At 41.7% G+C, this 26,030-nt stretch overlaps 1 protein-coding gene across 8 annotated transcripts in view; it reads right to left on the bottom strand.

Moving 5' to 3' along the window:
- The window catches only part of GRIA3 (glutamate ionotropic receptor AMPA type subunit 3), a 153,990-nt gene that overhangs the window by 60,047 nt on the left and 67,913 nt on the right, over window positions 1-26,030 (bottom strand). For all 8 annotated transcript variants that reach the window (XR_010374833.1, XM_064463290.1, XM_064463289.1 and 5 more), the window contains 3 exons: window positions 6,254-6,307; window positions 4,575-4,736; window positions 833-1,000 (listed from right to left, as the gene is read on the bottom strand). Coding sequence is in view for 7 of the 8 variants with exons in the window: in XM_064463290.1 (XP_064319360.1) it covers window positions 833-1,000; window positions 4,575-4,736; window positions 6,254-6,307 (384 nt within the window). In the remaining variant the exon portion in view is untranslated. The remainder of the gene's footprint in view (window positions 1-832; window positions 1,001-4,574; window positions 4,737-6,253; window positions 6,308-26,030) is intronic.

The raw sequence follows: 26,030 nt of genomic DNA, 5'->3' as shown, positions 1-26,030 counted from the left end.
ACCAAAAGCCAACCATATTCTTGTCTCTCATATCTGCAAAAATGTTAGCCAATTTTTCCTGTTGTTACTTGCTTTAACACATACAGCAGTCTAAAAGGAGTTAAACATCAACATAATTAGAGATGTACGTGAGGTAGGATCCCATGCAGTAACTAATGTTAGGGATAAAAAACAGGCCATGCAGAAGGTAATCAGGCTGAGTGCAAAGTTATGCCAGGAATCAGGACCGGTTTGAGGCTAAACTGTGTCAAGGTTCAGGCTGGTGCTGAAATCCAGCAGTATTGCTATGACCAACAACATTTTATTCCACTGCTTTAAACCAATCTGAGGTGACTTTTTACTGGCAAATTATCAAAATTGCATACATGTGTTTAAGTTCATAAATACACGTGTCCCTGCAAGATCTACAATACACATGCTGAGGACCCAGTCTAGTTCTGTTAGTCAGATTTGCAGCCTTAGCCTGACTTTAGAAACTCCAAATACATGTTCGTTTGCAAAACAGCTCATGCTCACTCTCGCGGAAGCTTGGGTGTTACAGGGCAGTCAGACTGGAGGTGCTCTGGTGTGGACAAGCAGGCAGGTGCTGCACCGGTGCCACAGGGATGTGATTTTGGCCAAAGTTTTGACAGCCCTTTAATGGCTGCATTTTAGCCATCCTTTGGAGTTTGTCATTAACTTTCTTTTTTCTTTCTTTTTTTCCCCTGAGGAGCTGCAGCTGTCTGTGTGAGTACAGAAACTGCGTACATGGAGTAGGATGTAAGTTCGGTCCCCGCAGAATTGCTGCTGTTGTGGAATATGCGCATTCATTAGCTGGTATGTTTGCCCTTACCATTTTCAGCGCTCTTTCTATATCAATCCCTTGGCTCCACGGTACTGCAGGGTTAGCCAGGCAGTCTCCAGCACTACCTCGCCTGGAGACATCAACACGCTGTCTTCGGAGGTAACGGAAAGCCTCTGCTATGACCAGGACGGCATCATGGGTCAATGCAGACGTATACTAAAATTGATGCAAATAGAAGATGGTGACAAACGGCAATCTTAGAATCGCCCCAAGTTTATCAGGTCTAGTCCTTCTCTTCATTAAAATACTCTTAGAAGACTTGTGCTTGCAAGCCATTTTGCTTGCTTTGTCTTGCCACAGGTGTTTTATGTAGCTTAACGATTCCATCTACTTCAATTAACAAATTAAAAATATCTTCATTTTGTATAGCATATAGCAGCAAAATAACAAAACCAGTTTATAGTTGCATTAAGTTTAAATTTAATTGGAAGTTCGCTGATCTAAATGAGGTCACTACAAAAGTCTGCAATTCCATGCTGGCCCGTATTGCTACCAATAGCAAAGAAGAGCTCATATTCGGTTTTTGCTTGGAGTATTCTTTTTCTTTTTAACAAGATTGCCAAGACAGACAGTTTTGAATTAAAGTTAACATAAATCATTTCTGTTTGGACCACAATCCTGATTAGGTAGCATCTGTGGCAAGGAATAGATCAGATTACTTTTCTTAGAAGACAGCTATACAAGCAAGCAATCACAAAATACACTTTAGGCATTACATCTCCTTGGTAATTGCCCATCTGCCTTCTCTTACTCCACAGTAAATCTGAGGAGGGCGGTAAGCTTTGTGTAGCAGCAACTCTTCAACAAATCCCCCAGACTCCTTAACTACTCGTTCATGTTGCTGTGAACTTCATCCATTACTTGTTGTACATACTTGGTGACACCCTCAATGCTATAAATTTAGTATCACCTACAAAATGTCATGGAGGTGGTTCTTCACATTTTTCCACATTTATGTGTCTTTCTGAAAGTTCTTGCCTCCTAGAGTGGCCCAGGCTTTGCACATGACATCATTCGTTTTCACCAGCATTACAGCACACTTACAATTAAAGGGCCTGTGCACAGGAGACCATTCCAGCATGTACATACTGGGAGCAACTGAATGTGCTCAGCGTGTAAGATGAGATTTCAAACCCCTTGTAACTGATCCTTCTTATTTTTACAGTGTTTCTAAGGGAATTAAGAGAACAAAAAAGAATGTAAGGGCTATGGTGCTCCTGCCCTCCTTTTGGCTGTCTGTGTGATACCGCAGAGCTCCTGGCTCCCGATGAACCTTATGCTGGAGTTAGTGCTGCCCGTGTGCGAAATACAAAGGCGGAAATCCAAGTTTCAACTGCATGTTGAGCTACTCTCCTTGTGGATAGAGACTTATCAAATTCAGAAGTTGTTAATTCTATCCTGTAGGGCAGGATAGCGCAATTGGTGGTCTGTATTTCTTTAAAATGCGTATTATCTTATTACAAACTCTTCAGTTTGACATAAAGCCTCAGGAAATCTGCACAGAATGAGGTGGGTCTGCATGTGCAGATCAAGAGAATCGTATCTGATAAAAAAGAGTGCAAAAGTAGGATTGTGAAGAAGGTTATACAGCAGCCTTTCCTACTGAGTTTTAAATGACACCAGTTTATAAACTCTTACTGGGTGAGTGTGTGGGGTGGTTCCTGCTCTGGCTGTATCTAGGTACAGGCGGTCTTTTCATCCTGCCCACCTTTGCCTCCTCCTGTGATGCTTTGCAATGATCTTGCTCTACTCTTTTACTAAGTTAACAAAGGTTATGTGTCACATGCCACACAACAATATAGCACCAGATAGTAATTTTAAGGTATTTGTTCTTGTAATAAAAAAATCTTGTAATAGCTGTCCAATCTAGCACTATGTAAAACTTACATGCTGATAATTTTTTCAGCAGACTGCGTCAATTGTCAGTAACCTTAATGCAGTCCCTTCCAAGTCATGCCAAGAGAACTATCTAATTTTCTACTTTATTTGAATTCTACTTATAAATGCATGAGCATGCAAAGAGAAAAGAGAGAGAAGGGAAAGGCTGATAAAATACAGAATAAATTAAACATCAGGGCTTTAATCTCTAGGCAATTTTATTTCCTAATCTAAAATATTGTACATCAATTTTTAAGTATGCTTTTTGTCTGATTGACAAATAGTCTGCACATTTCTATAATGAGCTGTACATTTGTGGAAAAGTAATGTAATCTTTGTGTTTGTACCATATACTTAAGATTCTTTTTTAAGGATGGAGAATAATTTTTCCCTTAAGGTAAATTGCTTTCAAGTGGAATAAAATCTTCCCAGGTTAACTTTATATATTTCAGAGCTTTTAAGATTAGTACAATACTTATCTTCACTTCTGCATCACTGCTAGGAAGCTTTAGAAAGCAGGCCTAGGTCCTAATCAACACTAATCTGAGTTTTGTGGACCTCTGACTTTCTTTGCTTCCTCTGAAATGCTAGCAAAGCTGTGGGATCGCGTGGGATTAGGATGATTTTCCTTCCCCATAGAAATCACATGATCCCAGGGATGGAAAAGTATGTCTCCATATGGCATTGGCCTTCTGGCAGCAGAACCACATAACTGGTTCCTATTCTGCCTGTAGTCCTCTCTAGCTAGTACTTTATGCTTCCCTGAGTTTTACCTTACTTATACCAAGACATTACCCTAGTTTATCGGAGTAATTTTGAATTCCAAATCTGTTCATCAATTTGCATGTGTCCCTCCCAAATCAAGCAGAAAAGACATGAACTGTCTCATCATGGTTGTGGTTCTTAGATAGGCGGGGTTTCCCTGAGACAGTCAGTACACATGATGTGGTGGGCTGGGCTCCCAGAAGTGACAGAATTTAAGGTCTTCTCATCCACCACCAGCCCCAACTTTTATTCACCTATGCGTGTTGATGAAAAAGAACAGGCCTCACCAAAAGAGGAAGAGGAAGAAGGAACATAATAGGAATATTAATAATATGCAATGGTCCGAGAAGATTTAATGTCTTTGACCACTGGACAGAGTATCCTTGATGTGCTCCTTGACTGGACGGTGAATAGCATCTCTCTCTGCTATAGAGATGCTGATGCAGAAAAAGGTATCTGGGGGAGATATTAACGGGTTGCAAGTCTAATAACAGTAGCCTTTAGTTCACTCAATCTACGACAGCTTTGGTGAACCTAGGACTTTAACGCAAAAAAATCTGGAAAATTTTATTGGTTGGAGATCTAATAACCAGATTATGTAAGTAAAGGACAGTGGTGCAGAATACAGGGATAGATTATGAGGGCAACTGTCAGCAGTGACTGGGAGGTGGCAGTGGCTCCTCAGGGGATCTACAGCTACTTTATTTTTCACATGAAATTATCTATTAGCATTAAAATTGACTAGTAACCCACAGTTCGCATCTAAAAACTAACCTAACTAGCCCCCACCCCTACCCCAAGACTAACTCAAGAAGTTCAAGTTAAAAGTTTTTACATCCACTGCACAATGACAGGATTTGCAAGACCAAGGCTTTGCCTCTGAGGAACTCCCACTGCGGTGGGCACTTGTGTCCAACTAAAAGCCTCTGCCTCTTCCTCTCATCTGGAAGGGCAGTGAATGTTGCAACATATTCTCATCAGGGATATGTATCATACACGTGCACATGCCTGGGGTTTAAAAAAAAACCAAAATAGCTGTTAGAAGCAACTCATATAGTCTCCATCACTGTCAGGGTAAAATAAATACCTTTAATGGTGAATTTTTGGCTTCAGGGAATTCTCTTTCATCGAGCCTCACCCAGCGTTGTAGAAACTGTTGAACCATTGGGTTTTCATTATTAACAATCTGGAATCCAGTAATGTTGGCACCTCCATGCATTACTCTCTCCAGAACAATGTCTGTGAAACCCTGGGAGGACACATTAAGAAAACAAGAATCATTGCCATCCAAAGCCCCTTTTCTCTGGCTCAGTTTTACCCGCTATAAGCGTAGCACGAAAGAAACTGATTCATTTCCCTCTCGTTAGCTGAAAGTATTCTACCAAGGAGACAATTACTATCACAACCGGGATTGTGAAAGTGGCATGGAATAGAATTTAAAATGTCTTCCTGGTCAGACATTTGAGATAAAGAACTGCCCTGCTGTGTTGTGGCAATGTGGTACGTAACATTCACTGGTCAGAAAGCAAACAGTGGGGAAACTTAAAGTACTATTTCCTCTCTTCTCCTCCTCATGGTGAAAATTGGTCAAAGACCTCAATCCCATTTGTACAGCAAAGTGCACATGAAGGTTCAGTGCTGGGAGCAGAAAACCACTTAACACCCGTGTTGGTCTGTGAGGGCAAAGCGCACACCTCCTTGCTAGGCAGCTCTCCGTCACAGCATTACTGAACATTTCACTTACAGACAGAACGCTATGATTCTCTCCCACTGTTGTTATTTATACCTGAGGCAGTAAATTGGCATCTTTTTGATTAGTATGGCTGCATTGCAGTCATGTTTATCTGAATGTCAGTGGTTACACATGCTAAAAGGTAACCCAGAATAAGAACCCCTGTATTTCAATGCACATGTAATCAGTGAGATCATGACTGGTTCTTATAATGCAAAATGACACATCTTAAAGTCATACAGTACTTAAATAGAGGTATTTTAAAATTTGTCTTTTCTCTTTAATGACACCAAAACATGGATACAGAGAATATTCTACTAAGTGGGATTGCTAACTTGGAAGTGTGAGTTTTGGAAAAACATTTTTCCACTCACAATAGGCACAGAACCCCAAAAATCGTCTTGCTGCAGGTTCAATTACAATATAACATTTTTTTCTAAGGAACTCTAGTGGATGGTGTTTTAAAGGCATCATAAACATCCCTGAACATCAATTCTAGAATCCAGAAGAAGCTCTGATACAGAAAACAAAAGTACTGTATTGTCCTGGTAGGTCAACACATAGCCAGACACCACCCTACACTCTGAAATACAGAACAGCTAAACAGCCTGGCTGGTTTACCTAATGGAATTGTTCTAATTTGCAGCTTTTTACCACTTATTTTATACACAAATATACTACAATTATTTTTCCTGGAGTGCTTACATTTCAAATATATTACATAGAAGATTACAGTTATCAACTGTCTTATTTATGAGGATAAAAATTAGCGGAAAACATGTAATTACATTTTACATATTATTACATTATTATTTTAAAACTAGCAGAGGATATGAGCTTCTCAGACAAAAGAAAGACCGCAAATGAGTACAAATGACTGTAACATACCAGTTCTAGTACGTACTGAAGTAATTTCTCAAAATCCAAGAACTCATCCATCCACTTCCTCTTTTGCTGAATTAAAGTTGCCACAACGTGAATAGAGTATATTGCTCTAAACCTTAACTAAACTTGTAATTAAGAAAAGTTCTTACCAGGTTAGCTAACATGTAGTGATAGCCTCTAGAATGTTTGCCGAGGATTACAACCTGCGTGAAGAAAAAAATTACATGTAATTCAGTTGTAAGAGGATGACTCTTAATTAGTGGAAAACATCAGAGAATTGAACATTGTGGTAATCCTCTATGCCCAATCCATGGGCAGCAGGAGTCTTTACAGACACGATGCAGTCATTTGTGTTTTTAAAACACACAGAGTACAAAGAAGAGTAACTCACAAGGCTGAGAAGGCCCTGCTTGCGGAGATGACCTTACTTGGGAATCTCATCCTTGCGATCACACCTTCTCCCCTGCTGACCAGGTTCATTTTAGTTATCAGTTCAAGTATTTCTGCTCTGAAATGAGGTAACACTGTATCTGTTTACTTTGTTTCTAGTCTGTGGAGTCTCTGAGAGGCGAGTGACAGCCCAGCCACAGCGTGGCTGGGTTTATTAAACTGCACCAGCACAGCGGGGCTCAGTAGGCTCCCGGTCATACAGCGGGGTTCCTGCCATGAGAACCCTTGCCAAGCCTTGTCATATATGAATGCTTTACGTTAAATTCCTAATGTTATAAGCAGTGACCTTCATTGCCTTTTGACAATGTTCAAAAGGCCTGAAAATTGTCACTTCCAGTGTATCTAAATGAACGCATCTGACCATACCTGTTTATCCAAAATTTATACTAAGTGTGATGTTGCACATTCCACTAAACCAACATCTCCTGCCCTCCCCGACCCCACTTGGGCATCTCTCTCTACAAACAGAGTCATTAAATGGAATTGCTGAGAGACAAAAAAGCAGCAGGATGAACTGAGCATCTGGATTCTGTAAGGATAACGGGGAGGAGTGGAGGCAGCGCTGTCTGGCAAGCCTGAATTCTGCCATCCTGTGTGCTCATCCCCACTCCAGTGATACCGTGCTTTTGCAGAAAGGAGATAAAAACGCAGTTCCCATACCTTTGCAGCTGGCTGCTGGCTCACCAGCAATACCCCTTGTGCAAGACTATGCACTGCACTTAGCACTATTCCCTTGCCTCCTGATTATAATCTCAGTAACATCCAACCAGTCCACAGCCACCACGTGGACCAATGTCCAGCAGAAAGAATTTAATTAATACTTGTGGTGGTTACATGTGTGTCAGGACAGAATCAAACTTACACAGACTTCCTGGGTTGAACTAACAAAAGTTAGAAGTAGCCAACATAATGCTGGCGATAACGCCGTGGGTGTAGCACTGACTATACCCTACGAGCAGCTCAAGTGAAGAGATGATGCTTTTCGATGGAGGATCATCTGAAAATCCATACGTCCCATACTAACGTACTTCTTCATGGTCACAGATAAATGCTCCAAATGCCATACTCTAAAAGACATCTTTTCAACATGACCACTTAAATCTTTGCTAAAAATAGATGACATCTGAGTCATTGACTTTAGACATACTGCTGAGCCTGTCAAAGTTCTTGATTAAATTATTAAGTCCCCTATTGCCTCTTTGGGTTGTCTTGTCCTTAACAGATGCCATTTTTTTAAAATTCACATTTAATTCTGTAGGAATTTGCATACTTCCAGCAGTCTGAAAATAAATTGCTGTTCAGGTCCTCTTGAGAACTGTACGTACACTCTGTTAGTAGAAAGTATCTGCTTTCCTACACTCACATTTGTTTTCTATGGAAATGTGCAGGCTTCCTTCAGATCATCTGGTGCGCGCGCGATTTGCATACTGAATTCTCTGTATGTTTTTATTTCAGCTTAAAGGCAGCAACTTACTTTTAAAAGGTTAGAGACAAAGAACTTACTTAACAACAACAATACTCTGTCATTTTAACCTTAATAACAAGTACGAAAGCTTTTACATTTCTATCCGGAAATGTGTTTGTTTGAGAGAAAAATACCACAACAGATGAAATCAGAGGCTGTAAGAAAAACATGCATGGAGCTGCTACAGGCATCAGCAGCAATACTGCAAATAGGAAGTGTAGAACTCATTAGCATAGATCACACTCAACTTCCACCTCATCTGTTGTCAAGTCTCCAAAATGACCAGAAATAATTCTGGTTAGTCCCTTAGAGAGGGCCAATGTACCACAGTCAAGCTTTAATTCATAAAGCATCTTTCAGAAGTGACCTGCCAGTATTTCTACTCACACAATCAACCATGTTAGTTCATAATTAAACTGGATCTTCACAATGTTTTTAAAATTTGCTACACATGCTGTCCTAAATCTTAACAAAGACAACTCTCTTCCTCCCACACTTTCCACCCTCTACCAACTGGCCAGCATCTGGAATGGAGCTGCTGGATTACAAGCCCAGCAGAAACAATCACAGACATCAGTGTTACTCCTAGGGGAGCGACGGGATGGATAAAGCTTTTTTATGAAGAAAGAAAACAGGAGTATAACAAATAAATCTCATCAACTGCTTATATATTGTGAAGCTTATATAGAAAGTGGGATATTGAATAGCAGTGGTGAATAGAAAGCCAGGATTACAGGACAAGGATTTCACAGAGCTACATGTCTTTGGTAAGTTTCACTTCCGAGACTTAATATTGCTTTCACCTTGACTGAAAGAAAAGCTTATAAGATTTTATACTGAACAAAGGAGGAGGGAAAAAGAAGGCTGGAAACTATCATGAATAATTCAGACTTCTGATCCCACATAATTCTTGCCTTGTAGATAAAAGGTCATAATGTCAGGTTTGATATAGGATCAAATAAAGTTTGTATTTTTAATTAACTCTTTGGATATTTCCAATTAATTAAGAGAAATTCTAAAGGGAACATAATTAAAATGTATCTGGTTTTAAAATAAAAGTCAAATCTGTTGGCCAGCACCAGGCTTGCAGGAAATACAGACCTATATGCTAGATTTGAGAAATTAAGTCAGCATTGCCAATTTTACTTTTTCATTTGCCTGGAGAAGTTATTTTTTGAATGGAAGGATAAAGGCAACTTATTTTCCACTGCATCCATCACCAGGATAATAAATAGGCAACTACTGTTTTTTGCCTTAGCTTTTACATTTTTTTTAGAGTTTTGGAAGATAGCATTATAGAAATTAACTGGCTAATATTAAATTTTTATGGAGCATCGTGATATTTCTAAAGCAACAATGATGATTCATTGTTTCATGATGTAGTTCAAAGGCTACACAACACCTAAGAGGAAGGACAGTGAAGAGGAAGCAAAATAACTTTAATACTAACCTCAAAATTACTCTGCTACCTTTTGACTTATTCCCTACTCAAATTGCAACCACAGCTAGTTCCTGGTCTAGAATACGGATCTGGGTTTTTTGGCAACGAAAATTAAATGTTGGAGTTAAGGGTGAAGGGAACATTAAGAGGAGACTGGTGAACTCTTAAATGAAAGTCAAGGCAGTGAAGCTGTTTTAAACGGTAGCAATGGAGACAGATCCAGGGGTTTCACTGGAGTATTTCTCCAAGGACATACGGAACTAGAGTGGTAAGAATGCAGTGTGAAGGTGAACAGTAGTAACAGACCAGAGGCAAGGAAAGAATGGGTTAATGAGAGACAAGACTCTGTGGGCTCAAAAGAAATCAAGCGATGGAAGAATAGCGGAAGCTTGGTAGATGGGACCAAACAGCCATATTTTGTCTTTTAAAAATATCAGTGTTTTGTCTCTGAACCATAAAAGGGAAAGATAATTTTTCTTTTATGGATGGAGGAAATCACAGAACAGGTGAAGTTGGCAGAGGTCTCTAGAGATTGCGTATTCCAACCCCCTAGCTCAAAGCAGAGCCAGCTTGAGCAGGCTGCTCCAGAGCGTGTCCTGTCAGGTTTTGAATATTGCCAGAGATTCCACAAGCTCTCTGGGCAGCCTGTTTCAGTGTCTGACCATCCTCCCAGTAAAAATTAGTCGTCTTATGTTTGAACAGAATTTCCTGCATTTCAGTTTGTGCCCTTGCCTCTTGTCCTCTCGCTGGGGACTGCTGAGACTCAGAAACTCTGTGAGACCCTCTAGGAAGAATCTGGCTCCACCTTCTTCATTCCTTCCCATCAGGTTTTTGCAGACATTATTAATATCCCCCCTGAGCTTTCTCCTCTCTATGCTATGCAACCCAAGTTCTCTCAGCCTTTCCTTGCATGTCAGATGCTCCAGTCCCTTAATGGTTGTAGGGACCCTTCACTGGACTTGCTCCAGGATGTCTATGTCTTTCCTATATTAGTAAGCCCAGAACAGTACATGGCACTTCAGATGCAGCCTCACCAGTGCTGAGTAGAGGGGAAGGATCACCTCTATTGACCTGCTGACCATGCTAATCCTGTACAGCCCAGGATGCTGTTAGCTGCCTTTGCTGTGAGAGCGCAGTCCTGGCTTGGGCTCAACTTCTCTGCCAGGAGCGCGAGATCCTGCAGAGCTGCTTTCTAGCCAGGAAGCCTCTACCCAGTCTGTACTGGTGCATGGGGTTATTCTTCCCCAGGTGTAGGGCATTGCATTTCCCTTTGTTGAACTTCATGAGGTTCCTCTTGGTCCACTTCACCAGCCTGTCAAAGTATTGCAGCACAACCACCTGGTGTATCAAATACTCCTTCTAGTTGGTATCATCTGCAAACTGGCTGAGAGTGCACTCCATCCCATAACCTTCAGATCATTAATAGAGAGATTAAACAGTATTAGCCCCAGTACCCTTAGGGTACTCCAAATAGTAACCAGCCTCCAGCTGGCCTTTGTGCTGCTGATCACAACCCTCTAAGCCCAGCAGTTCAGTCACTTTTAAATCCACCTTACTGCCTCTGTGGGCTTTGATTTTAAAGAGTCATCGAAAAACAGAAGCTAAGAGGATATGCTTGCACTTTTACCTAGAGAAGTAGCTGTCATGATTTTGGCAGCAGTGAAAAGAAAACTACCATGCCCAATTAATACCTGTTTGGAGCTCATCTTTCCTTCATTTGAATCCACTGCCATCTGGTCAGTTTAATCTGTTTAATCACACTTATTTATCATCCTTTATTTACAAATGAAAAAAGAAGGAAAAGAATTAGATCATAGAAGAACAGACTACCTCATCTACAGCTCAAAACCCTGATATTTTATGAGTCTATTAGATCTTTCCATAACATAAAATACTGATGCTGACAGGCAGTATTGCCACAAAGAAGGTCTAAAGATTTCTACTGTGCTTTTCATACCTGACAAGTGGCAGAAATATGCCACTTAAATGGAATGACAGGCAGAGATCTGACCTGCTGTAATGTGTCTTTTCATTTCGACCACATCTGGGAACAATGAGGCAGTTTAACTCTAGAACTCTTCCCTCCTAGGTTTTAAAAAGACAGCAAGAAAAATGAGATTTCCAACAAGCTCAGAGTAAAAAGGGATTTTGTTGTTTTTGTTCAGGTTATTCATGCATTAATTTGGGTTCCACTTTTGCAGAAAGCCCACATTTAACTTCAAGCATTTCTACTGATTTTTAAGTATACATGTAAGTTATTGAGGACAGGAGAGCTTAGCTACCTCTGGTTGTGCAGTAATGTGCCTTTATACCTTGCTATAGAAATACAGTTACAACATCTTTGCCTTCAAGCAGTGTGTAAATGCCAGAGTGATGGCATGATTCTTTCTTTTCAGCAGCAAATAAGCAAAACAGATAAATGGACTCAAGTGTAAAAAATTTTCAACAGCATTGCCAGGATCAGCTATCAGTGTTGATTGCACTTCGTGGGAACAGCATGGATATCAAGCACAGCAACTGTCTCGCAAACCTGAATTGTTGTGGGGCACACTGTCTTCTCCCCTGGGTATCAGGTCAGGTGTTTTCCATTCTCTATCCCTATTGATAGCATTTCTGTTCCAAGGATGGAGTTACTTAAAGCTTATCTCAGATCTGAGCAGCTCGTACCTGATATTGGACTGAATGATTGAAAAGTTGTGCCCTGTGATGCAGCACCCTATTGGGCCAGTGGCACTGGCTAATTTGGTCTTCAGGACACACTTAAAAAAGGAGAGAGAGTATCAGGGTGACAATCCAATTAGTTCAATAAAAGCTGAAGTCAAGGCCCAAAAAGTTCTTATCAGTATGTTAGCAAGGATGTTTAGCTTATCTTGCGTGGCATCTGGAAAGTACTGCATCTCAGCTCTGTTTCTACCGCTCAAGAAAAGGTGAAACTGAAGAAGCCCTTCAGCTGGAAGAGAGTCCTCTCCCTGGCCTCCCTCCCACTCCTGTAGACCCTTGCTGCAGTGGGGGACCTGCCCACGGCACTTGCAGCCACTGCACTTCAGTTCTCTGGGGGCCAGCGCACTGTTAACAGCAAAGCAGTTACCTTCGACAGTGTTACCATGTGAGCAAAGGTGCAATAGCATTTGACAGCCATACATAATCATTCCTCACTGTGTTTACTTTGCACAGGTCACCCCTTGTCATGTAAATTTTCCAGATAGCAGTAGGATAAATAGGAGAAGAGAAAATAAAAGCTCTCCTGAAATGTGAACAGGATTTTCCTCGTCTAACCATATACCACAGTAAAAATAAGATCCCTTGTAACCTTGGTAGATCCATTTTACTCTAAGTTTGCAGACTCCACTCCCCTGTTTTCCAAGTTTTCCAAGCTCCTGCAGAAACAGTGAGTTCCCTTTGAGGATTATAAACACTAGCCAAGGCTTGATCTACCCTCAGTAAATTTATAAACAAATAGTACCAATATATGAGGTTCCAAAGGCACAGCAATCCTGCAGTGGCAAAAGATATGTCACAGCTAGTGGTGGTCTGTCACAGCCAAACAAGTGATACCTGTCCTGCCTTTAATTCTACAGAAATAAAGGTATTTCCACGTTTGGTAGAAGCTGCTCCCCTCATACAAAGGGTCAAACCTCATTATTGTAACTGTAGTGCAAACCCAGGGAAGGCAATTTATTTCTTCACTTAGTATTTATGGGATGGGAATCTGGCCACCAGGGATTGTGATGCTGTAAAATATGCAGTAAACAATGATTTCATTTATATGAAGAATGAGTACTATATTAAATTTGAGTTAAATATTAAATGAAGACTGTATTAAATATTAAGGTAAAGATTCCACACACGTATTATTTGTTGCAGATCAAAATAACTGCATACATAGTTGAGATTAATTCATCCACCATTTCAGAGGCTTCATGTCTTTTAGGGAATGTCACAAATCCAGACACAGTCCCAATTCCTGGATTTTGTATTTTTATGCAGCATATGGACATAAGACTTCTACTCCCATGCAACTGCCACCTTATACATTTGTGACTATAGCTCATAACCCAAATCCTACTTTCATCTATAGCACTGCATCAAGATCATTTGTTTGGGCTTATAAAGCATTCTTCAAACAGCTTTTGGCTTTTCCGCAATGTGTCTCTCATGGGAGATAATCTCCTAGAGAATAGAATCCCCTAGAAGAAGGGGACAAAAATGCGCATAGTGGAAGCAGGGATCTGAGATGTCTCTGAAGCATTTTATTAAAGTTTTTTTCCTCCCTGGCCCCCTTCTTGTGCCCTTTTCTCCCTTGCCTCTCTCCTTGATGATAGTCACATCAAGAGTGAAATTTTACTTTTAGGCCATCTCCAGATAGATGATGGTTATACATGTTAGTCCTTGGAGGGTAATTAAATGCAACATCTGAAAGCTGTATTCGTTCTCCCTCCATATGGCTAAACTTTCTTCTCCCATAACTAATCTGACATTTGCTGATTGAAGATAGTGCAGTAGAATACGCGTTTAATTTGTGCAGAAAAGGTTACATTAGAAATTACTTAGGAAAAAAATCGCAAACTGCAACATAGGTTCTGAGGGCATGATACTTTCTCCTAATCTCCTTCAGTGTGATGATGAAGTTTTCTGTGAATTTTCTGTGCCCTGAAACACTTTTCCTAAATTCATTTTCCTTGGTGTGATTTAGTAATAGTGTCAGATTAACTAATCTGTTGGCACAGTTATTGTTAAAGGATTTACCCTACTGCAAAACATCAGAACCTGGAGGACACTAAGATGAAGAGTTTTTTGACGCCTGGTAACTGACATTCATAATCACAATTATTTACTCTTTAAGTCAAATAAAATTAATTAAATAAACTTTTCTTTATCAAAATCTCTTAATTGTTTAGACAGACGAGAACAGTGTTATATCTCTCAGGACTGCATCTCGCTTCGCAAGTCATGTCCTTCAACACAAAGACCTCCACATCAAAATCAATCAAAGCTTAAGCTACTCTTCATCACTTGAAGCTGTTTCACTAAAAACAAGATCAGAAATCATAACAAAAATTCTTTGTAGTGTATAAAAGGGATACTCAAAATTGCTTAGACCTTTGCCCCTTATTTTGCCCAGATATTCTTAAGAAAAGACACTTGTTCCCAGAGAGCTTCTTTGAAGAGATGTGTTGTAGAAATTTTTCATTAGTGAATTCTTCAGCTACTCGAGTGAGATTAATAAAGTAAAAATCCAGTTGTGTTCTGGAGGAATTTTTGCAGTTGTATTTATGGAAAGTAAATGACTTAATTAAATATGTTATTCTGCAGCACTGATTTCCACATATAGGTCATTTTAGGAAGGAGATCATATTTTAATTATCTACATAGTTCTAATATATTCTGTGAGAAATATCCTCCCTTGAAAAAAACTCATAATGGAGTGATTTTACATCCAACACAATTTCACAGAGGTTCCAGTACTTTCTCAAGCCTCTGTGAAATCTTAAGTTCAAAACTCACCTGAAATTTCACATTTCTTTCTTGGCTACAACCCTTCTCAGGTCAGACACTACCAGAAGGTCAGCAACCATGACATCAAGGGATTTGCATTATATTCTCTGATCTGACACAAATTTTTGGTATTATGTGCAAAAACTACTTGGGTCTGATGCTTTTTGATGCACTGTTGTCATCAAAGCTTAAACAACTTTTTGGAGACAACTGATGTGGTAGTGTATTTGGGACTTTGCAACTTCTGTTTCTCTACGTGGATCTTCCAAAGAGTCCAGGAAAACTGAAATTCATATTAGGTGATAGGAAAAGGTACACAGAGAAAGATCCTCGCTGTATTCTGTCTTCCTACTGCTTCTGATAAATGCTGGAATATTAATCTGTCTTGCATCTCATCCTGTCAAGAGCCACTCTTGTTCATCAGTCAAAGCCCTGTGGAAATACATCTGCTGCTCAAGCCTCAGTTCACCACCTCTGAGAAGAGACGTGATGTTTTGCTAACCTGAGAGCAAACAGGTACTGCTGCTATCTCTGCTCTGATACTCTAGAGAGCCTAAAAGAACAGGAATTTATGTTAATTGCTCAGACAGGTAAGCTTCTCAGTAACCATCACATGCTCTTCACTGACATACAACCACCTTTTCAAGACACCGGTATTTCTTAGTCAATTCTTCTTAGCTCAGAAACGTGCACCTGTCTGTACTGCTAGAGTTGACTGCCTTTTCCTAGCAACATCCGTGGTTAAATTTCCTTCAACCTACAATGCAACCAGCTCCTATCCCATGTAACATGGCCCCATCACAATAACATCCTCATTTCCACTTCACATACGCTCTCTTTACTTACACTCCTTCCTTGCTTCTCGGCAGTTGTGGACACTGTCATTGTAGATTTACAAGTCCACATCAGGTATATAAAAAATCAACACTATCAAAACTGACTTCCAGACTAGCATCCTTCGCTAGGTTTCACAACACCTAAAGTCATTTTCACAAAGACTATTAGTAACAGTAACCTTACATTTATTCCCAGCTTTCCAAACCTCCTGCAGGAATCAGAAATGCTTCAGCACTGGCATACAGTTTGAAGGCACATCCACACCATCAACAAGCAGTTCTTTAGTGACCTGTGCACTGTGTGCCTAATCCCTGTGACATGGGAGATGCTATCTAACTGTCCCTTGTAGCTTTCAGTACTGTGAAACTGCGTTTAACAGTCTTAAGAGCACACTCTTGCCATCACAGACAAACATAAACAGCGCTCATTTCTTCTTGTCATATCCCACAGGGCAAATGAAACCCCTTCAGTCTTAGCTGCTCAAAATATAAAAGGATGTATATCCATTGGGGGAAGAGAGAAAGAAATTAGGTAAACTGAGGTGCACACACATAAATATCCCATTTTCTCCACACTGCCCATCTGCACGTCAGAGTAAAACCCCAGCGTTATTCACTGGAATTGAACAGGAGTCCTTGGAAACAGAATTTTGCTTATATAAACCATTACTGCACGTCAGGATCACTTCGAACTATTATTTGGCTATAACCCAGAAGTGTCGCAGTAATTCAGTCCCAATGCTCACATGAGAATCTTTTGGAAGGGGTTTTGTACTGCAGAGCACTGCCTTCAAGCAGACCAAAAAATACTGAATAGTAGCCATTCTTTTTTTTTTTTCCCTTTTGAGCATTTCCTTTCCTTTCTAAATGCCCTATGAAATTAAGAAAAAAAAAATCAGTGCAACCTCCTCTAGGAAAAACAAGGTTACTTCTTCCTCATGTTTTTTATTATAAATGGAATTTTACTGTGGCTAGAATTGCATTCAATTTGCTCTTTTCAATGCTTTGAAGGAGTTTGAAAGGTTTATTCTGCTTCACTCTAAACTGCACTCTGCAATATTCCCCATATAACTTGGTGCATAAACCATGAGCTGAAAAAGATTACAAAGAGTTAACTTGTTTTGACTAGACTTAGTCTATGCAGCAGGGGAGACCATTTTACTCATATGAGGTAATAAAGTTACAGCAATATTTTTCTTTTCTGATTCTTTACATGCGTTCTCCCACGATAGAGGATACCCAGGGTATTTTTAAGGGTCTATGTATATTGTTGATAATTTTATTCATTACACGGTTTGGAAGAACAAGCTTCCAGTAGTACATACACCATTATACCTACACATGCATGCCCATGGTGTGAGAGAAATAAATTTAATTTAGTAACATGGGCTTTTTTTAAGCCTGGGAACATTAACTTCCTCTAAAATTGTTTTGTTGTTTTCCATCTTACTGGCTGAATACTGTGGGATGAGTTTGTGCCTGAGGTTTAGTTGATGACTTATAGGGCCTGATTCTTTATAAATTTAGCCCAGGCTGCCCCTGGTAGCTTTGATCTGCTCCTCAGCGGCCAGTGGAGTTGCACTGGCATACAAGTGGGGTAAGAGACAGGAATCAGGTATGAATGTATAATTACAAGCAGCGAGCGATTTGCACTGGGATGGTACTTTGCCATATTATGGCCTGATCCAAACCCATCTGTAGCCCAGAGCAAATGCCTCGTAGCTCTGGATCACACCTAGGGACCTCATATTTAGGGACTTGCCCTGCAAGGCTGTAGCTATCAGTTGCTAGCGTCTTGTATACTGCACCGCCAGCATCTGGGCTAACAAAGCCCAGTGGGGTGGTCCCCACGCTGAAAATCTTGCTGTGTGAACTGTCATATAACTGCTCTATGAAATGCACTTGGAAACATCTTGGTGCATGAGGGGCCCTGAAAAGCTCCAATGGTTCTCTTCCTCCCCCAGATGCGTGATTCATATCGCACTGAAGACATTAATCCTGGCTTAGTCAGCTGTGAAAAAAAAAGACATACGCTCTTGTGCAGCTCTTTTACTGAGTTAGGACTTCTTCCCTTGTAAATGAACTTATGAGACACTAGAACTATCACGCTGTCTCTGGTGATGTACAACGCCTGTTTGCACAGTGGTATTGTGCTATTACTATTCATTTTGATAGTGTGTTTCCTTCCTCTCCCTGCAGTTGGTTCATCTGAATTGTCGCCAAGATGGTTGCCTTGGAAACTAATTAAGGAAAGCCTTTGGTTAGAAGCAGAGCTTCAAGCATTAAACTATTTGAGAGACAGATGCAGAAATTAAGGTAATGTCTGCTAAGATGAAAGGATTTATCCTTTATATGGAGAAGAAAGAACCACATTAAATGCTAGGACTGTAACAAAGCAACTTCTATGCAACACTGATTTTTAAAACCTGGAAGATATGTGTGAATGAGGGATTTTAAAATCAGCCAGGGGCTTAGGAGAGGTGACAAAGATTCCCAGAGCTATTAAGGATGGGGAGATGGACAAATACAGTGGGATGAAAAACTCAGATCACATGTTGAGCAAATTCTAGCCGGCATTTCCTTTCCCTCAAACACTCTGTATCTTCAAAAGACTTCTTGTGAATGTTGTTTTCGAAAAATACCAGTACAGCTAATGAAAGACCAAATCCTCTCCCCATGCTCTAGGTATGGCATGAGAAGCATCAGTCTGTACATTTGCTTCCAAAATACCTCAAATGCAGGAGTGAGAGGCTATCGCAAATGGCCCTCAGGCTCAACTTTTCTACTAAGACTGCCAACAAGGGTAACAATTAGCGCCAGCTGCAGAAGCAGCTCGTACGATGTGGACACAGGCTAAATAACGAGTGGGACCCTCAGAGGGCTTTCTAAGGGCAAACACACATGCACAAATTCTGTGCACTGAAAAGCTGCAAAGAAAGGCGAACTATGCGGCAAATTGTGCTTTTACAGCTACCTATTAACTGAAGTTCAAAGTAAATACAAACTCTCTATGAGCACAATGGTATCAATTTAAATATTGTCTCCAGGATAACATTTAGGATAATGGTTGACTCTATACTTGCAGCAGCCTAACGGAGAAAAGATTTTGGTTCTCTGTACATTTAATGGCGTTGCAGAGGTTGCCATACAAATATGCCTGTAACTGCGTAAGAGCATACTACAAACGTGGTGAAATATGCAAAATATCAAAAGCATGTGTGTGCATTGGTGTGTGCATTGATATCCCGTGAATTATCATGAAACATAAAATGAGTAATTGCTACTATCACAGAAAAATAAAAACCCTAATGGTGACTTCAGGTTCATATGCTTCTGGCATAAGAAACAAGAGTTGCTTGGCAGCAGTCTTCTAGATACAGCAGCTTGCACATTTACGGTGAGACATTTTGTATTAATTATTATTATTACTGATCAGATACATTCAAAACTGTGCTTTAATGTCTTTTGAACACTTTTAAGCTTTGTGTGCCATTACCTCAGTCATTCTGCAGGATGACTAATACTCTGTTAAATTCCTGTCATTTGGAACCTGCCTTGCTTTATGAAGTCCGGATGATGGCTTTGGAGAGACATTACTATTTACAAGCTAGAAATTCTCTCCTCAGGTATGTGTGAAATGTGCTATATGTGGGGCAGACTAACCCATGATGTTACTTCTCTCTGCTTTAGGAATCCATCTCCGGCCCTTTATTAGTTTTACAGCTGATAGGAGTGGGCCCTTTAAGGCAGATACAGCTGTCACTTTTGACATAAGCCCATTTTTTACTTACCTTCTGCTAGCTACGGTCCTAAGGGTGACTGACCTAAGTAATTCCCCTTCCCACCCCACATGCCCATAAGGACCTGTGAGCTGCTGAAACTCTCTGGATATGAAGGGAAAGAAGTGACCTTTCACTCTCCTTTAGATCCTGGTTTCAGCAATACTCATGGGCATCTAATGAAGAAATGTCCTAAATTTTCAGTTTCTAGTTCATTGGAAACACAGAAATGAACTGTACCAGTTTCTGAGTGACCTTACACAACACTGTACGTATCAGATACTCTCTTGGAGCCTCTGTTGACCCCCCTCCTCTCCTCCGCACACACAGCTCCACACAGAGGATAAAATCGGGCTGTGACACGGCCGTGGCACTGAGCTCTGGAGAATGCGGCAGGGGCACGCTGCTCTGGAAGCCGTGCTCCATGCAGCGCACCACCTTCAGAGGACACGGCATCACTGGGGTTCATAAGCAAAGCAGAAGCCAAAGGTAAAGCTACCCATATCTCTGCTCCTCCTTCTAGCACCCCACTGTGTTTATTGGCAGTTGTTGTATTTCTAATTGCTGCAGAGAACACAGGCAACCCACACCAGACTACCTGTTTATAATGTAATAAATAATAACAATAAACATAAACCAGGAAGCTTGCATGAAAGTGGTGTTGATTTTTTCACTTACATTTCTCCTTATTGTTGTTGTTTTTAATGACTATTGGTCAACAAATACTGCAGTTTTATATTTATTGTTATGACACCAAATGTGAAAGCCGCTGTGCAGTGAGCACACTCCTCTGAGATCTGAACAGCTCTGCAGAGGGATGCAGCTGTGGCTGTACTGAAAGCCTGCAGACCATCTTCCTAATCTCAAAATTTCAGACTCAAAGGTCAAGTCATAGTCAGTGCTTGCACTGGACAGAGTTCAGTCAATCAGATTACCCTTCTTAATCTTACGGATGCTTTACTTCAGGTCTTCTTTCACAGTTTGACTGTCACTGCAAAATTTTGGGGACTGCATCCTCTACTGTAATATTGTTTCTGCTTTGTGAGATGCCTCCACTCAATACAGACATTGCCTTGGAGCCTAACCTTTATGACTATGTTTGGAGATAGTGTCCTTTTGATAAAAGCATGCAGTCTCTGGAATAAACAGGTCTTTTGTAAAGTTTCACCATTTTGATCCTGAACGAAGTTTCTTCCTCCTTATTTTCCCTCAGGAGATTTTCTTCTAAATGGACATAAAGCCACTCTCGTCTGAAATACAGCATGTTATCTTGGGAATAAGAAAAACATATTTCTTAACTCAAAAACATGTCTCTAAATACACGGTTGAACAGGCTAAAGCTTACTGTTAGTTCTCAGAAGAAAATGTTCTGTTTATGAGAACAAAATTTTATATCTATCTGTGAAGGAATACTGGAATATTTTAGCATCAAGGGACAAGAAGTGTGGGGAGCTTATGAATTTTGCATGACATAAGTGTTGCTATCTGTATCCTTGAGAGGCCACTAGATGATCAAACTGGATATAGTTTTGTTGTGCAAGGAAGGATATGGATCCACATGCTCAATGGTTATAGAGCTATAGGGCAAGTGAACACACAGATGGTAACTTAAAGAATGACTATTAATCTTTCTGCTTCCCCTTACTCTGCAGCTGAAGAGGCAGGGCCAGGGGTGATTTGAGCAGGGCATCCCTTCTAGGACACAATATGGGGCCCATCACAAGATTCTCTGGAAGGGGAATCAAACCAGATGCACCACAGAGTGAGACCTGGCACAAAACAGGTTACCCAGGCAGAGTAGGAGCTGAGGCATCCTCTTTCCCCTGCCTTACATTTACATACCGGGGGGAGACAGCTGGGAGACATCCTTTCCTGGGTACCGGCCAGCCCTCAGAAGAGAAATACTTCATATGACAAGTTTCATATCTTGGAAACATAGGGTCATACAGATGTGCCAGATGCTAAAGCCATATGGAATACTCAAGGTCACTGACTCACATGTCTGTATGTTGCTGGAGGAAGGTACAGAATATTCCAGCAGGATGTGAAGTCCCTGAAGAAAATCCTCAGATGCGTAATTGTCTTTAGATAAGCCTACACTTCTGGAAGAGAGGCATACCCTGATTTGAAAAAAGCATCAAAGGAAGAGAACTGCACAGGCTGACCAGCCTGTTACAGGAGAAGAGGCCACTCTTATTTAATCCAAGCACTAACACAAAGCCATGATACGCAGTTTCTAGAGCAGAGAACTGACAAGCTTGCTGAATGGCCTGGCCAAAAGCCCAAAAGTCTGACAGCAAACTCAGCTCGTGTATAGGCTGTTTAGCAGTTTACAGTCTGTTTATTTCTGCTATGACTTTTGTTCTTGCATAAGTCCTATTTAAGCTCCTGAAATCCAGGGTCACTGGCAAATGCTGCTGTTGTCCCTGAGAAAATTAAATGGCAGGTGCCACACATCCCCTCAATGACCACAGTAAACCCCTTCTCTGGAGGGACGCATCACTCCCAGAAGGTGATGGCAGGGTTGACCTTTGAATATGTGCTCCTGAGGAGGCCAAAAAAAGGGAGAGGGATGGAACGGCAGCTGGGCTGAGGCAGCCTATGCCAACTCTCTGTGGGAGAGAGTTTGTCCGTCAGTACTCTGCCATAACAGGTAGAGAGTCTTGGCTTCCCTTTGCTCTCACTGGGAAAACAGTCTTCAAAGCCACCTGCAGTTGTGCAGTCAGCATGCTGTTAACATGCTCAGGTGTTACTGCCTCTTAGCTGAGCAGACTTTCTAGACTCCACACAAAGCACCAATTTGACTTTCTAAACTGCAATAAAATGCTAGATTTGAAATATGCAAATCCAGAGTTATCTTTCCCCTTACGGTATGCTATCAGCAAACACAGTTGGTTAAAAAGAAGACAACTCACCACTCCCTTGAGCAAACTGGCTGGCTGGATTTAAGTACCACACATACTTGTGAAATTTTTTTAACTACTTCATGTGAAAATAAAACCAATAGTTGTTCAGCTGTCATAGAACAGATTCATAGAATAGAATCGTTTAGGTTGGAAAAGAACTTTAAGATTATCGAGTCCAAGTGCAAACCTAACACTGCTAAGTCTGCCACTAAACCATGTCCCTGCGTGCCACATCTACACGTGTTTTAAATACCTCCAAGGATGGAGACTCCACCACTTCCGTGGTCAGCCTGTTCCAATGCCTGACAACCCTTTTGGTGAAGAAACTTTTCCTAATATCCAATCTAAATCTCCCATGGTGCAACTTCAGGCCATCTTCTCTCATCCTATTGCTTGTTACTTGGGAGAAGAGACCAACATCCACCTTGCTACAACCTCCTTTCAGGTAGTTGTAGAGAGTGATAAGGTCTCCCCTCAGCCTCCTCTCCTCCAGACTAAACCACCCCAGTTTCCTCAGCCACTCCCCACCACACTTGTTCTCCAGGCCCTTCCCCAGCTCTGTTGCTCTTCTCTGGACACGCTCCAGCACCTCAAGGTCCTTCTTGTCCCAAGGGACCCAAAACTGAACACAGTACTCAAGGTGCGGCCTCACCAGTGCCGAGCACAGGGGCACTATCGCTGCCCTGCTTCTGTTGGCCACACTATTGCTGACACAAGCCAGGATGCTGTTGGCCTTCTTGGCCACCTGGGCACACTGCTGGCTCGTGTTCAGACAGCTGTCAACCAACACCCCCAGGGCCTTCTCCACCGGGCAGCTCTCCAGCCACTCTTCCCAAGCCTGTAGCGTTGCATGGGGTTGTTGTGACCCAAGTGCAGGACCCAGCACTTGGCATTGTTGAACCTCATACAGATGTCCTCAGCCCATTGATCCAGATCCCTCTGCAGAGCCTTCCTGCCCTCAAGAAGATCGACACTCAAGCCCAACTTGGTTACATCTGCAAACTTACTAAGGGTGCACTCAATCCCCTCATCCAGATCATTGATAAAGATACTAAACAGAACCGGCCCCAACACTGAGCCCTGGGGAACACCGCTTGTGACTGGCCGCCAGCTGGATTTAACTCTCTTCACCACAACTCGTTGGGCCTGGCCATCCAGCCAGTTTTTTACCCAGTGAAGACTATTCCTGGCCAAGCCATGAGCAGCCAGTTTCTCTGGAGAATGCTCTGGGAAATGGTGGCAAAGGCTTTACTAAAGTCTAAGTAGACAACATCCACAGCCTTTCCCTCATCTACTAAGCCAGTCACCTTGTCATAGAAGATTAGGTTAGTCAAGCAGGACCTGCCTTTCATAAACCCATCCTGACTGGGCCTGATCACCTGGTTGTCCTGTACATGCCATGTGATGGCATTCACAATGATCTGCTCCACAGCCTTCCCTGGCCCCGAGGTCAGACTGACAGGCCTGTAGCTCCCCAGATCCTCCTTCTGGCCCTTCTTGATGACGGGTGTCACATTTGCTAACCTCCCATCAACTGGAACCTCCCCGGTTAGCCAGGACTGTCGATAAATTACTGAAAGCGGCTTGGTGAGCACTTCCACCAGCTCCCTCAGTACCCTTGGGTGGATCCCATCCGGCCCATAGACCTGTGTATGTCTAGGTGCTGTAGCAGGTCACTCAGCATTTCCCTTGGATTATGGAGGCTTCATTCTGCTCCCCACCCCAGTCTTCCAGGTCAGGGGGTTGGGTGTCCAGAGAACAACCGGTCAATATTAAAGACTGAGGCAAAGAAGGCAATAAGTACACCTCAGCCTTTGCCACTATGCCTCGTCCCGCATCCAATAAAGGATGGAGATTCTCCTTAGCCCTCCTTTTGTTGCTAATGTACTTATAGAAACATTTTTTATTGTCTTTTATGGCAGTAGCCAGATTAAGTTCTAATTGGGCCATTCTAATTTTCTCCCTGCATAACCTCACAACATCCTTGTAGTTCTCCTGACTTGCCTGCCCCTTCTTCCAAAGGACATAAACTCTCCTTTTTTTTCCTGAATTTCAGCCAAAGCTCTCTTGTTCAGCCAGGCCAATCTTCTTCCTTGCCGGCTTGCCTTTTGGCACACAGGGACGGCCTGCTCCTGCACCTTTAAGATTTCCTTCTTTATGAATGTCCAGCCTTCCTGGACCCCTTTGCCCTTCATGACTGCCTCCCAATGGACTGTGTCAAACAGTCCCCTAAACAGGCCAAAGTCTGCCCTCTGGAATCCCAAGGTGGCAGTTCTGCTGATCCCCCTCCTTCCTTCTCCAAGAATCGAAAACTCATTTTGTGATCACTATGCCCAAGGTGGCCTCCAACCATCACATCACCCACATGTCCTTCTCTGTTCACAAACAACCGATCCAGTGGTGCACCTTCCCTAGTTGGCTCACTCACCAGCTATGTCAGGAAGTTATCTTCCACACACTCCAGGAACTTCATAGACTCTTTCCTCTCTGCTGTATTGTATTTCCAGCAGACACCTGGTAAGTTGAAGTTCCTCACAATAGAAAGGGGATTGTGAGACTTCTCCCAGCTGCTTACAGAATATTTCATCTGCCTCTTCATCTTGGCTGGGTGGTCTGTAACAGACTTCCACCATGATATCTGCCTTGCTGGCCTTCCACTATGATTCCTTACCCATATACACTCAACCCCATTGTCACCATCATTAAGCTCTAGACAGTCAAAACACTCCCTAATATACAGAGCCACCCCACCGCCTCTTCTTCCATGCCTATCCCTTCTGAAGAGTTTATACTCAACCACTGCAGTACTCCAGTTATGTGAGTCACCCCACCATGTTTCCATGATGGCACCTATATCATGGTTTTCCTGCTGCACAAAGGCTTCCAGCTCCTCCTGTTTGCTGCCCATGCTGTGTGCATTGGTGTAGATGCACTTCACTTGGGCTACTGATCCTGCCACCTTTTGGGGAAAGACGCCCTAATTCCTACATGACCACTCTCAGGCACTTCTGTGGTTTCTAACACATCAATAACCCTGGCGTCTTTGCTGCCGCACGGATCTCCATCCCCTACCTCCACTGAGACAGCAGATTAAAGGACCTTGCTAGCACACCATCTCTCAAACATTGGTGAGCCACCCTCAGGGTATCAACCTGGGGTCTGCTATTACTCACTTTCCCTGCAAAAACTTAAGCCATTGCTTTTCAGTATCAGATAAAAAAAAAACCTCTGGAAATTGTTGTCAGAAGATATTTTTAGCATCAGAGGCACCAGCCTGGGATCTGCTTGGGCAATTCTTTGTCAAGTGAACGGTTCCAGTAAAATAAATGGGACAATACTCACAAAAAAGTGCTGCATAACCAGACTCCTCTTGTTAGACTGATAAAAATACATGATTACTAGCGTATTTGTCTCAGAAGGTAGGTTTAGTTTGCTTTACTATCTAGCTTAGTTTTCTAAACAAAAAGTTTTCAAACAATTTTACCCATTAGTATCTCTAATGAAATTAAGTAGAAATAGTCATATTACATCAATTGGGTGACATATATGACAT

Source organism: Phalacrocorax carbo, chromosome 11, assembly GCF_963921805.1.
Source record: "Phalacrocorax carbo chromosome 11, bPhaCar2.1, whole genome shotgun sequence".
Classification (NCBI taxonomy): domain Eukaryota; kingdom Metazoa; phylum Chordata; class Aves; order Suliformes; family Phalacrocoracidae; genus Phalacrocorax; species Phalacrocorax carbo.
The sequence above is the reverse complement of the archived record's forward strand: the minus strand, read 5'-3'. Positions and strand labels throughout refer to the sequence as shown.